Source organism: Hippocampus zosterae, chromosome 9 (genome assembly GCF_025434085.1).
Source record: "Hippocampus zosterae strain Florida chromosome 9, ASM2543408v3, whole genome shotgun sequence".
In the NCBI taxonomy this organism is placed as follows: domain Eukaryota; kingdom Metazoa; phylum Chordata; class Actinopteri; order Syngnathiformes; family Syngnathidae; genus Hippocampus; species Hippocampus zosterae.
This window is the reverse complement of record NC_067459.1, coordinates 4,868,991-4,884,121: the sequence shown is the minus strand read 5'-3', so window position 1 is coordinate 4,884,121 and position 15,131 is coordinate 4,868,991. Positions and strand designations below refer to the sequence as shown.

The 15,131-nt window shown below is 43.1% G+C and overlaps 1 protein-coding gene across 1 annotated transcript in view; it reads right to left on the bottom strand.

Moving 5' to 3' along the window:
* Positions 1 to 15,131, bottom strand: part of fhit (fragile histidine triad diadenosine triphosphatase) — a 151,126-nt gene continuing 135,995 nt past the window's right edge. Inside the window, exon 5 of the mRNA XM_052075333.1 lies at positions 1 to 315. Coding sequence (XP_051931293.1) covers positions 208 to 315 — 108 coding nt within the window. The 3' untranslated portion in view covers positions 1 to 207. The remainder of the gene's footprint in view (positions 316 to 15,131) is intronic.

The following is a 15,131-nucleotide window of genomic DNA, read 5'->3' as shown; positions in this document are numbered from 1 at the left end:
CGAGGAAGACCCAGGACACGCTGGAGAGACTATGTCACCCAGCTTGCCTGGGAACGACTCGGGATCCCCCACGGAGAGCTGGAAGAAGTAGCTAGGGAGAGGGAAGTCTGGGCTTCCCTGCTAAAGCTGTTGCCCCCGCGACCCGGCCCCGGATAAGCGGTAGATGATGGAATGATGGATGGAAAAAAATGTTTCCAGATTTACCCTCTACGAGTTCTCAATTTGATTTCTCAAGATGGAGGCTTCTGTTGCCATCTCTTCCTCTGTTCTCCACTTTGAGGGCACATCCTCATCTTGGCCATCATGTTTTTGGAGCTGCAAATACAAATGACAGCGCAATATTCAAATGTGATTTGTTTTACTTTCCTCACATAGCATGAAACATGATGTGGAATGTTGTAAGGTGAATGTTGCAAGAAAGGCAAGAGATAAAGCAATAGGTGGAAACACTAGTGTCATGGTCATAGAAACCATTCATAGATACAGTCTTACACAGTATTAATTCAACTCAACTTTATTGTAGAGCACTTTAAAACAACCACCGCTACAAAGTGCTGTACGTGGAGCACAAATAATTCATACAACAACAAAAAATAAAACAATAAATTAATAACTAAGACAGTAGAAAACAAAAACTGTCCAACTAAAAATCAAGACTCATGCTTTGAGACAAAAGCTAAAAAATAAAAATGACAACAGAAATATTTTGAAAAAAATAAAATAAAAAGATGAAACCAAACTAATTACGAGAGCCGTCATTGTGCGGCAAAAATAATAAAACAACAAATGAGCTCACTAGGGAAACAAGTGGAAGCTTTTGACTGGACAAATCAAACAGACTCAAACTCTATGCTCAGGAATCACGAACCTTTTTGAAACCGAGAGTGCCTTCTTGTGTACTGATTAATGTGAAGGGCTACCAATTTGATGCACAAATTCTCAAATAAGCTTTATATGTTATGATGAATTATGATCTTCCTCACGATAAGGCGCACCTAAAAGCATACAATTTTCTCAAAAGCCGACAATGCGCCTTATAATCCAATGTGCCTTATATATGGATCAATATTCTGATTTCTTCAACGTGGTATTTTAAATGTTTTGAAAGCACTTTGTTCCAGCTGCAGCAGTTGTGAAGGCTCATTATTAATAAAGTTGTATTGTATTGTATTCTCTCTAGGATGCATAACGCAACTGCAGCTTCTCTTCTGTGCGCCTTATAATGCGGCCCGCCCAATATATGAAAAACAGTTTTAAAATAGGCCATTCATTGAAGGTGCGCCTGATTCTCCAAAGCGCCTTATAGTGCGAACATATGGTAACTTGTAAGGGTGTGTGAGTGTAATACAGCCATTGAAAAAAATATTTCTTCAGTTTCCCGTTCATTTTAAATACCGGTACCTGGTACAACTGAAGCTATGTTTATTTGGACCAGTATACCGTATTGGCCTGAATATAAGACCGTTTTTTTGCATTGAAATGAGACTGAAAAAGTCGGGGTCGTCTTCTATTCGGGATCTAGACATTATACCCATTCACGACGCTAGATGGCACCAGATATCATTGAAGCGAATGCTGAACTTGACTCCCCAGGCCAAAGTGAACCCCTGTCACGAAGAATAAAAGTAAAAATAGCGGTAGCATGAAGAAGAAAAATAAAAAAATAACGGTAAGAAAGAAAAAAGAAGCAAATAATAGAGATATCAGAAAATGGAGAAATGTCGCCGCAATCTGGAGAAAAGTGGGTCAAATATCAGCCAGGTTAACCGGCAGCTGAGGAGAAGTTATGATTAATTTACATTTCAAAAACCAGAAGCCATTAATTTATGAATGTGATTGCACTTTAGCTTACATATTTAAATTTTCAGATATTAAGATTTGAATGAGGCAAAATAACATGCTTTTTTTCTCAAATATATTGTTATAATCATTTGTTTCAGATGTACTGTAGTTATTTTCTCTATAAAAAATATTAATTTGGTGTTCAAAAAGTATTTTCAAGCCAATATGGTATTTATGAAAAAAAGTTGAATTTAAGAGTTGTTTTCTTGATACCAAAGTTTTGCTTGACGATATCCATAACTGTGGCAGTGTAGTAGTGTGTTGATCTTTGAATCTCTCATATGGCTATATGTGCGCATGGGATTCAAACAACGCTTTCATCAAAATATTTCAGTGATCCTGAAGGAAAATGTATGTAGTTTGTATTATCTGCGATTTTTCTCCTCGCCCCCAGGGACGTGTTCCTCTATTGAGCCATTATGAACCCACTCAGGTCCTACCCTTCCAAAAATTTGTTACGCTTAATAAATTAAATTTTTTAATGCAAAATAAAAAAGAAATACCAAGCTGCTGATTTTAGGCTATATTTATAATTAATGTTAGCGGAGCGCAAGTGGCACCCCGCCAGCACATTCCGATGAAGATGACAAAACATCAGTGTGATCACTATGTTGAAGTTTTTCTTTTTATCGTAAACTGGTTCACCTTAACCCTTTCATGCAACCTGATAACATGATAAGACACTGTAATGAACGCTGTCCTTGAAAGGATTAAACGGAGTCTAGTGTTGCAGTGTAACCAAAGATGGATTTCATGCATACATCATACATAAATTGTTGTTGTGCAAACTGAAAATTCATTTCCACTCAGTGGGAGCACACCTGGTCCAAATACGCTCACCAAACGTCGACAATATATCATATTACAGTAATTAGTGAAAAAGAATTCAGCGGCAGTCACTTTCTGGTCACCTGCGAGGAGTCTGAAAATGGCAATCACAAACAACTAAACACTAATGGCGTCGTGAGTTTGATTATGCATCATTTGATTTTTATTTCATCTATGCCTGTCATGCAAACCATGACTCGTCCGCATGTGTGGTGCACAAGTATGGATGCTGGGCAAAACTGACCAATACACACTGGCTTTACTTTTGCCGTACCAACTTCAAACGCGTTAGGTCATGAGCACAGTGCTCTGAGTAAATAACTTGTATATGCTTTAGGAGATACACAACACAAAAAGTACAGTCTGCATCCATGCCCTAAACACACTCTCACACTGTTGAAGAGCCTCTTTATTGCACAAAGCACTTTGAGGCTGGTCCATCGCCACCCATCACATGAATTATCACCATATAAATACTTTGGCGGGTTGGGGGTTGTACATGCTGGCAAAGTATTGCAGAGGTTTGTGTTTCAGGGGGCGAAAACTCATTCTCAAAAGCCTTTGGACTAATTTATTCTTTCTCTATCTCCCCTCCTCCTCCTGCTTACAACAGCAGGTAATTCCCTGAGCAGCCCATTTTCGCACTTTATTTGTTAAACCATTCGCACCTTTCAGCAGTCCTACCCAAGCGCAAGGATTGGATTTTAATCAGTCATGGAATCGTACACCTCCCACATAATATGTAGAAAAAAAAAGTTGCAGTGCATGAATTCAGAATGAAAATTTGTAATCACATTAATATGATGTGAAGAGAAACCACCTTAAAATTCAGCCTGCAACAACAACAAAAAACACCTACAAGGGTCACAGTACTCACATGCAACATACAATTATAATGCGGAATGCAAATATCGGAACGTACAACTTTACACATTTTATACACTACTTTGATTTAATGGTGATTACTGTATTTTCCGGACTATAAGTCGCTCCGGAGTATAGGTCGCACCAACCATAAAATGTACAATAACGAATTAAAAAATCATATAAAGTCGCACTGGAGTCACATTTTGGGGGGAAATTTATTTGATAAAATCCAACACCAAAAACATCCATGCCATCTTAAAGGCAATTTAAAATACAAATAAAATAGAAAACAACACGCTGAATAAGTGTACGATATGCTAACGTTACGTGATGCATAAACGATGAACTGAGAACGTGCATGGTATTTTCAAGTAACATATTAAGAGTTAGTCAGATAACTATAGCATAAAGAACATGCTAACAAGTTCACCAAAGCATCAATGTCACTCCATCCATCCATTTTCCGAACCGCTTGATCCTCACTTGGGTCGCGGGGGGTGCTGGAGCCAATCCCAGCCGTCTTCGGGCAGTAGTGGGGGGGGACACCCTGAATCGGTTGCCAGCCAATCGCAGGGCACAGAGAGACGAACAACCATCCACACCCACAATCACACCTAGGGACAATTTAGAGCGCCCAATCAACCTGCCATGCATGTTTTTGGAATGTGGGAGGAAACTGGAGCACCCGGAAAAAAACCCACGCGGGCCCGGGGAGAACATGCAAACTCCACACAGGGAGACCGGAGCTGGAATCCCGGCTCGATTACTGTAATGCCCTGTACTTTGGAGTCAGCCAGTCCTCCATTAAGCGCCTTCAGCTAGTCCAGAATGCCGCTGCTCGCCTCTTGACTGGTACTCGTAAGAGGGAGCATATAACTCCTACTCTGGCATCCCTTCATTGGCTCCCCATTCATTTTAGAGTTATTTTCAAGATCCTCCTCTTTGTTTTCAAATCTCTAAATAATCTTGCGCCACCTTACCTCTCTGAGCTCATCCGCCCCTACACACCTGCCCGGCGCCTCAGGTCTGTGGACCAGTCTTTGTTAGAAGTACCAAGAACTAAACTGAGGCTCAGAGGGGATCGAGCCTTTTCTGTTGCTGGTCCCTCTCTCTGGAATGATCTCCCACTGAACATTCGGCAAGCCTCCCCGCTGCCCATCTTTAAAGCCCTCCTCAAAACCCACTTGTATTCTTTGGCGTTCGACTCAGCATGATTTTACTGCCCTGGTGCTTTCTACCGCCTTTCCATTTCATCTTACTGTTTATTGTATATGTTAAATCGCTCCATGTACAGCACTTTGTATGCAGCGATGGCTGTTTGAAAGTGCTCTATAAATACTGTTGACTTGACTTGTTGACTTGGAATCGAACCTGGTACCTCTGCACTGTGAAGCCGACGTGCTAACCACAGGACTACCGGGCCGCCATCAATGTCACTCCAAGTCACTAAATCCAATGAAATCATCATCCTCTGTGTCACTTTAAAACAACTCCACCAGGTAGAAGATGCAGCGCTTCCTCTTCTACGTCGCTTTCGTCAGACTCATCGTGGTTTTATTAACACAGGTCTAGGGCGACGTCTTGTGGTTAAATGTGAAAATAACAGGTGAAATGATAATGTGTTCATAATTTCACCCATAAATCGCTGAAGAGTATAGGTCTCACGCCCAGCCAAACTATGAAAAAAAACTGTGACTTATAGTCCGGAAAATATGGTAATCACCATTAAAACGATTTCACAGTAGATAGAGCTTAATAGAGCATGTATACGTTTGTGGAATAAAAAAAAAATATCCACCCAGAGTTCCAAAAGGCTATGGATCTTGTGTGGCTGTCCTGGCTGAAACGCCTCAAGAAAATCAAATGCATGGACATTGGGGCCAGTCCCTCTCGGTTAGGAGAATGGAGTAGTTGGCCCCCTTTTAAAGATTACAGACCAGATGATGTCTATTCAGGGGTACTGGGGAGGAGGGTCCACTTTAACATATCCAACTTCATGTTTCGTTAAACATGATATTTAAACACATGGACTGCACTTCTCGGGATGGCTTCACACTTGGCCCGAACTTTTGTAGTCCCATAAATTGTTTGGACAGTTTTATTCTGGATTTGTCTACACCAGCTGGACAACAACAGACCAATGCATGTGTTTATATTATTTTGGCAATTTTTGTCCCTTTCCAAATTTTCCACAGTGGTTACGATGGATTCAATCAAGAGCAGCTCAAAGCAAAGAGTTGATGTCATCATTCCGGGATATGTAATATTTAGTAGGTCCTGGAGTCTTGTTTGTCAAAAATGTGGTGGTGGTGGAGAACCCCACAAATCAAGCAGGAGAGAGGGAGGAGCAGGATGAGCCCTACAGAGCCACCGGTTGCTCCCAAACAGATCAAATGTGAGACTCCTGGTGACATTTGACAGATTACCTTGTTTCTCAGATAAATGGCATATGCCGATTTACAACGGCACCCATTCACCCATATATTCTTATACCAATATATAGATCAGGATTGGTTGTCATTCTTTGATTTGAATGTGACAACAACCGCAGTGTTTCGTTATCTTCATCATTGGATTTCTCCTCATCAATTATTTCTAGGACTAGGTTACACTCCATGTCATGTTGAATTTCTTCACCTAATCTATCCTCACTGTCATTTTCCTGGCCTCTCCCCACCTCATTAGTGTTTTTACCATCAAAAAATGTATCAAGAACTTCACTGATGATATATTGATCTTGCATTGTACTACCACACAACTGTGGGCAAAGCCTCAAAAATAATTATTTTTATTTGAGTTTATTGTTGTTGTTTTTTTGTAAAGTATACGAAAGGTTGTGTGAGCCTTGGGTGCATGCATGGTGCCTCATCTTCATTCAACACAGTTATTATGTTCAAGGGAGTAGGATGAAGTAAAAAAACGTATCTAGTTATCTGACAAATGGCTGAGCTCAGCTTTTTTACAGTAACTGTTGTCTCTCCCATTCTTTTTTTTTTCTTCTTTTTTTACACAAAGAGTGTACATGATTTTATTATAATATAAGGCCGGTTGTGTGTGTTCATAACCTCTGAGTGGATAATTTGAAATCATTCAAATTAAACACAACTTGCAATGATAACACATTTAAAATGACCTAATTTGACCGGAACCCAACACAAGGGATTTATATGATTATTGACATATTTTCATTGCAAAAAAAGTCCCTCAAATATTTACAAATGTTTTTTGTGTGTGTGTGTGTGTGTGTGTGGTGTGGTGCTAACGCTTTGACCTTTCACTCCACAATGATTACAAAAGAAATCCCTTAAGTGTGGAAGTACCGACGGCACCATCTAAAGTCGTACAACAAAGTAGATTGGGGTTGGAAATACTGGATTCTATACAGGCACTGTATGTAGCAATGGAGCCCTTTCAGCACCAATCATTCACAGTTGGGAAAGCAATATCAGGACGGAGAAAGAGAAAGAAATTGCAGTTGATTAACCTCTGGAAACCCCATTTTCTCCTGTGCTGCCTGGGTGTTGGACATCGCGCAGACCACAATCATATGTCAAACAGGATACACTTTCATTAAGCAGTGACCTCACATGGTGACCCAGGGGTCAACTTGACCTCTGTACCATCTACAACTGAAGCAGGAAAAAAAAAGGAAAACTCTAGGAAACTGTGGGCAACGATCAATATACTTGTAACATGCCATGGTAGAAGGTTTGAGCTGAACATTCCCATTTGTGTCACGGTTCGGTTTTGCGGTCTGGCCAGCAGGTGGCATGAGCGGTCTTCCTAGCACACCTGCTGGCAATCGTTAATCAATAGAGACACTATTTAAGGACTCCTACGTTCTACACCTGTTGTGGGAGTATTGTTTATGGCATTGCTTTCCTCGTTGCTCATTGACAAGTGGCTTTTGACCTCGTCGTGTTTTCGCGTGTAGTCTCGGTACCAAGTTTTTGGTGTAAGTACCATTTTTGTTTTGATGATCTGGCTTTTCATGCATCTACAAAGTGTTACATTGTTTTTCGTTCGTAGTTTGTGGGCTTTACTTTCCTTTCTTGCTTTTTTGTGCACGCACCTTTTGTTAGTCGTTTTTGATTTACCTCCTGGTCCTCATTGTGGACCAGCGCTTTATGTTCTCGCTTATTTTCGGTTCGATTAAGACATTAAATTGTCTTTATATCGGAGACCTTGTTTATGTCTACGATTTTTGGATCCCCCTCCCTAACTCGGTTTATCCGAGTTCGTAACAATTTGCAGGAAACCCAAAGGAGATGACATTGGGTCAACAGCCCCCCACACCCAAGACCAACCTTGGCCTTCCAACTAGACGACAAGTAATTGGTTTGGGTTGGTTTGGTTTGGGTTGGGTTGTTTATTGAACATAAAACATATACAGTAATAATTTGACAGAAAATAAGGTAGATAAAAAAGTAAAAGAAAGAAATCAGTCTTCATTCAACAGTTATTATGTTCAAGGGAGTAGGATGAAGTAAAAAAACTTATCTGCTCCCCAGCTATGGAACTCACTCCCCGCTGACCTTCGTAATACAGCCTCATTAACACATTTCAAATCCCGCCTCAAAACACATCTGTTTCGACAAGCCTATTCACTCAGACCATAAAGCCATTATTTTATTTATTTATTTTTGTTGTATTTTTTCTTATCTTATTTGATGTAGTTTTTAACATTGTACTCGTGATTTTAACTGCTTGTTGTAAGGCGTCCTTGAGTTTCTAGAAAGGCGCCCACAAATAAAATGTATTATTATTATTATTATTATTATCTAGTCCTACCCCGTTATGTGTTTATATCTACTAAATCATTTTTATATCAATCAGAAAAGAAAAAGAAGTCTCCATTAAGGCTCATACTCTACCCTTAACCGTGATATTTTCACAACTTTTGGCTTGTATCGGGATTATATACATCCTCACCCACCAATTGAATGATTGGTGTCTACTTCTACCGTATATTAATCACAGGATTAACACAAGGTGTTGGGGCATTTAAGGAACACACAACAGCTGATAACCTTTTGCGTACAGAATATAAAATCAGCTCTAAGTGGGTAAAAACAGCAATGTAAACAACTATAGTTCAGACAACAATAGATTATGCCCTTGGCATGAATATAAATGCAAATTACAGGCAGCCCTTGGTTCATTATATTCCTGACAATGAGGTTTCAAGATTTTGAACAGTGAGCATACATGGTTCATTGTTTTATATTTATGGCCTAAAAATATTTACCGGATTGATGAATGTACTACTGTGTTAGTGTAGGGCGTTGATAGACTACAGCACATTCCGACGAGTCCTAATTCAGGTTGGGTCGCCACCATTGAAGGGAATCTAGACACATATCCAAGCACCCATTGAAGTTTATTCATTATCCAAGTGGTCCCCATGTAGCAGGAAGCTCATGACAATTTCTATTAATAATATAAAATTCATAATCTGAATTACAATTGCGCTAAAAAAAACCAAAAAAAACAAACAAACACAAACTCTGCTATATATATAAGTTTCACACAACAGAACAAACCAGATAACAGACATGCAGGCATGCAAGGAGAGATGTCAGAAATCTGCATGCAAAGAGGGCCACACATCTTCACTTACAGGTGGTGGGGTCAGCGCCTTGCTCAAAGGCTTATAGACGAATGATGCTCTGATATGTGGAAACGTTTTCGCCATTTCGCCATATATCAATGTTTTTTACGACCGATCACATAAATTTATCAACCTCAGCTCGTATTTGTAGCTTGGAGCCAACTAGAGACCAGCCTGTGTGCAGTCTGGCATTCCTTCCAATATTGCTGAACACTGTATATGTTACAGACCAACCAGGAACTGAATATTAATATATCATGCACGATCCATATTGTCAATTTGAAATAATGTCTTATGTATGTTAAAGGTTTGGAAATTTGGATATAATGCTATTTAAAACTCTGATTCATCATGCATCCATTACATTTTCTAATCTGCTTATCCTTACGAGGGTTGCAGGCGTGCTGACCCAGTTCTCTAGGGGGGGACACCCTGAACCGGTTGCCAGCCAATCGCAGGACACAGATAGACGAACAACCATTCACGCTCATAATCACACCGAAGGACAATTTAGTGTGCTTCATGATGTTTTTACAATGTGGGAGGAAAGTGGAGTACCCGGAGAAAACCCAGGCAGGGGAGAGCATGCATACACTGCACCACTGCACTGTAAGGTGAACATGCTAACCAGTCAACCACGAACCATCTGAAAAACTAAGCTTACCCGCTCATGTATTTGATTCAGGCCTTCCAAACAATTCAATCATTTTCTTTTCATTTTTTTCTTATTTCTTTACTCTTAAATGTTTTTCAAGTTTTCTGCTAATGTGTTTAAATTGTTTAAAATTTTCGAAGTTTCTTTAAGTTTCTCTGTTTTGCTTCTGAATGTCGTTAACGGTTGTGTTTGTTGATGCTTGTGGGTGAAAAAAACACCTTGCATCAGACCCTCAACTGAAAAACCCATCACCGTTAAACCCCTCAGTCCGCACCCCGACTCCGCGATGTGATGATCTCAAAAAGTAGTCAAAAGCATTCGGAAGCACTCACAGACATCAATGTATGAAATCTCACAACATCCTCCTCAACGAAGGCAAACACGTATCTTTATTTATTTACTTATTTTTGTTATTTTCATGAACGGATACTCCAACCTTTCTACATATTAATATGAGAGGAAGAAGAAGAAGGAAGGGAAGTAACTGCTCAGTGAAAAGAACACTTCTGTGGCTTCCAGAAATGAAACACTGCTATCAAACAAATCACAAATTCATAAGAAAAGAACGGCACACACGAAGGAGGAGCAGCAATCCTTATAAGAAAAAAAATGACTTTAGTGATGTTGATTTTGGTCTTTGCCAAAAGAAACAGAAAGGGAATGAACATGCTGCCATCAAAATGAAAATCCACACACATCAGCCCATCACTGTCACCGGTGTCTTCTATCCCCCTGGAATAAAACCATCAACTGCTCTGCTCCAACTTTCAAACCTAGCCATCCTCTCATTATTAGAGTCCTTAATATTAAAAAACAGATTGCCCCCAGGCCTCACCAAAACAAAACAAAAGACTGCACGTAAGCAAATTCTAAATGAAATACAATTGTAAATCAAGCCTGTCTAAAAGTCCAGCCCGGGGGCCAAATGCGTCCGTGTTTAAATTGACACCGACCCGTAGCATCTGGCAAAAAATTAATCATGTCAGCATTGTTGACAACAGTAGAAAATACACATGTGCAAAAAACAATTTTATGTCAAAAGAGGATGGCGGCAGACCTGTGGCAGCACTCTCGGGTGCTTTTCAGAATTGCGCTCGGCGTGCGTTTTGCCGCACTCAGAGTCGTGTTAAGTGTCGGAGTGAATTTGCGAACATACGCCTCGCTGCATGCTCCTTGTGTGGCCCTTTCCAGCCCATTTCTAAAATGTAGACTAGCAAAGAAATGGAAACTTGACAGAGAGAGCTGTCATTTCCATGAAAAGTGGAAATTGGGATTTCTTTTTCAATTATATACAAAACAACCGTGTCTGTTGAATTTGCTAAAAGGCTGTGGTTGTTTTCAAGAAGGAATTGACTTTCAAGAGGCAGTACAAGATGAAACAAGCAAACCATGACAAGGTAACTGGGAACCAACGCTGTGAAAAATTAAAGCAGGTGGTGCCCATTATGTCGATTGCGAATAAAAGCAACTGGAAGCTGCACTCACCAAATGTGGTCTTCAATCCAAAAAGTTTGGACATCCATGCAGTAAATTATCAATACAGATGAACCCACTTCCACATTCCCACAAACAGGCAGCACAGACATTCTGTAGCTGATTTTATGTTCTTTGATATGGCTACAAAACTTCACATTTTCCGCCTCAAACTATCTCTCCGGCAACCATCTGCTAGTTCTCGCCACATTCCCTTTTTTATCTACAAGCAACCAGAAGCAAGAAATATCAATATAAAACAACAGAATGAGAAATCTAAAATCGATGAATAACTAAGAGACATCACTTTCATTACCATCCCCCAAAGTTCAGACTAAAAAGCAACACTGCTAAGTCAACTATTCACTCAACGCTACAATATCACGGTATTACCTATGAGTGCTCATTGCGCACAATGGTTTCATTTCATTGAATTGTCCAAATTACCCCAAGGGAGTCTTGCTATTTCAGAATATGGAGAGGGTACCGATCAGCCAGGGAGTTTGGCAATGTCCTCTATTCCCATCCCAGGACATCCTCTCAACGTCCCACTGTTTACGAATCTATTCCCACTCCCATACGGGGCCAGAGATGGAAGAATTTCAGCCAACTCCCTTTTGTACACGACTAAAGTCATTTGCAAAGTCATTTTAAAAAAAGTCTAAGTCATTTGCACCACATTGACATGATGCAAAAGTCATTTGCTACTCTATGCCTCCATGCAGTTGCGCTGGCCATGTCCAAACATACACGCCAATCACTTATCAGCTGGATCTCAATTAACGATCGACTCCTGTCTGCACGGTTCCTCCACCGACATGGCAAGATGACAGTCATCGTTGCTTACGCCCCCACAGATGTCGCCAATGAGATAGTGAAGGACACCTTCTTCGACCAACTCCATCAGGTTGTTAGCCAAACCCCAGCACATGACATTGTCATCATCCTCACTGACGCCGATGCAACCTTCTCTTCCTCCTCCAGAGAAGGACCATCTCACCAAACCCCAACACAACCCATTGGCACCACCTTTGTCGACAACGCCACAAATGATAATGGCAAACGTCTGCTTCTCCTCTGCCATTCAAATAACCTCTGTATCACCAACACGTGGTTCCCCCGCAAGCAGATCCATCACTGGACCTGGTATAGTCCTGATGGAAGAACCCGGAAGGCGATAGACCACATCATCATCTCCCGCCGCTGGCGATCCTCCGTCACCAACTGCAGGGTCTTCAGAGGAGCACAGTTGGGCAACACTGACCACAGCCTGTTGGTTTCCCAGCTACGACTTAAAATACGAGCAGACCCATCTATCAGGCCACAACCACGCTTAATGTCTTCCAGACTCTGTGACCCCACCAATGCCTCTGCATATCGCCGCTTCATCACCAATGGCTTCACCACCCTGGCCGATTATGACATTGCGGACTGGGAGACTTTGAAACTAAAGGTCAACCAGTCTGCCCAGGATGTATTGGGAAGATCAAGATCTCCTCCCAAGCAACCATGGATCGCACAGCTGACCCTCGACATCATTGACCGCCGCCGTGCTGCTCACCTACACGGTGATATCACAGAGTACCGGAGGCTGAATGCAGCACGAAATGCAGCAATTACAACTGACTGGGAGAGATACTGGGGAGAAGAGGCTGAACGCATGGAATCAGCAGCACAGCGCAACGACCGTAGACAGGCCTTTCAAATGCTGCGCCAAGCCCGTATCACACCATGCATCAAGACCGTCCTCACGAAGGATGCCAGTTGAAATCGCATCACCACTGAAATTGTCACGTCCCGTGTTTGCCAGCAGGGGGCAGGCTTTTCCTGCCTACCGCCGACACACCTGTCACCCATTAGGGACTGATTACACGGGCTTTATCTTTGCGCTCGGGCAGTTGACTTACTGCCGGAGTATTCTACGCCGTGCCAATTCTCTCGCTTACTGTTCATATCAATTCGTTGCCGTGTAGCCTTGTGGCTGTGATTGCGCGTTGTTATATCTACTCGTATGAATTCCTATTGTTGCCAACTATATTCCTTGCCATTTTCTCGCAAGCGTTTTCTGTTACTTCTTTTTATTCCTGGTCCTGATTTTGACCAGCGTTTTCTGTTTGTTGCTCCCGGAAGGGTATTTTTGTGTTTTTGTATTAAAACTCATTTGTTCTCAGACCATCTTTTTCTTTGTCTGCTATTTCGGGGATCCACCTCCTTATCTTGTTGTGCACGAAGCGATCATTTTATCGTTTCGGGCACAACGTGACAGAATACTCCGGCCACCATGGATCCCGCAGACTTAGAAAAAAAATTTTCCGCTCTGTCCCGCCGAGAGCAACAGTTGAGTCAGCAGGGCCAAGCCATTGCGGAGATCAGCAGCGCGGTTTCCATGCTGGCTCACAGGGGCGATGATTTCGAACCCCGTTTATTATGGTTGGAGGAACGGAAAATACCTTCCCCCGTAGTTCGTTCTGCCACCACTAAGGCACCCGCATCATTTCCTACTATGATGAGGGAGCCGTCGCTTCCACACCCCCCACGTTACGGGGGTGAGCACGGGCAGTGTGGGTACTTCCTCCACCAGTGCTCGCTCGTCTTCGACCAGCAACCTTCCCTCTATGCTACTGACGCCGCGAAGGTGGCCTATATTATGAGCCTGTTGACAGGTCCGGCGGCGTCATGGGCGATGGCGACAAGCGACGCGAAGCCGAGCCTCCGGTCTTCATTCCACGGCTTTGTGGCGGCGTTTCGCCGGGTGTTCCACCATCCCGTGCGGGGCAGAGAGGCTGAGGGCCGGCTACTTGAACTCCACCAGGGGAGGCGATCGGTGGCGGACTACTCCATCGAGTTCCAGATTCTGGCCGCCCAGAGTGGCTACGGTGACCGGGCGCAGTGCGGACTGTTTCGTCGTGGATTAAACACCGAGCTCAAGGATGAGCTGGCGACTCGCGACCACAGCTCCAACCTGGAGGAGTTAATCGAGCTCTCCCTGCGATTGGACAACCGCCTGAGAGAGAGAAACCGGGAGCGGGGAGGTGATCGTTCTCCGTCCCGGTGTGCCACGTACTGCGGGGAGGAGCCGATGCAGCTGGGTGGCGAAAATGTTGGACCGGAGCAGAGAAGGCGCCGGTTCAACGATCGGGCTCGGTCTGACAGCAGTCAACGAGGACCTCATGCTGCTCCCAGCCGACCGGAACATTCCCCATCCTCGCCCTCCAAAAACTGTGAGTCCCGACCCCGCGCGGAGTCCCCCACGCCTCGGCGAACTGACTCCCGGCCGGGACACACCGGGAGACTGGAACTCGAGGGCGAGATATTTGAGGGGTCCCGGTCGCGGCGGGTTAGGGCTCTGATAGACTCGGGGGCTGATGGTTGTTTTATGGATACCGACTTCGCCGTTGACCTGGGTTGTTATGTCGAGAAGTTGGCCGATAAAAAGCGGGTTTGTGATCTCGATGGACGCCTCCTGGGGGTCGTAACGCAAAGAACAGAACCACTAAAACTAAAAATATCCGGTAACCATGTTGAGCATCTACGGTTCTATATAATGCAGTCTCGTAACGCTCCGGTTATTCTCGGCTTGCCCTGGCTCAGGACTCACAACCCCGTAATTTCCTGGGAGCGTCCGGCAATAGAGAGTTGGAGCCGGAACTGTTATGAACGTTGTTTAGGATCAGCCGTAGGGCAGCACGAACGTGCCGGTGACGACATCCCCGAAACTATCTGCCTTGACGGAGTGCCGGACTGCTATCATGACTTGCGACAAGTGTTCAGCGAGGATCGCGCACGCTCTTTGCCCCCGCACCGACCCTACGATTGCGCCATAGACCTGCAGGCGCGCGCTCCGTTGCCAACCTC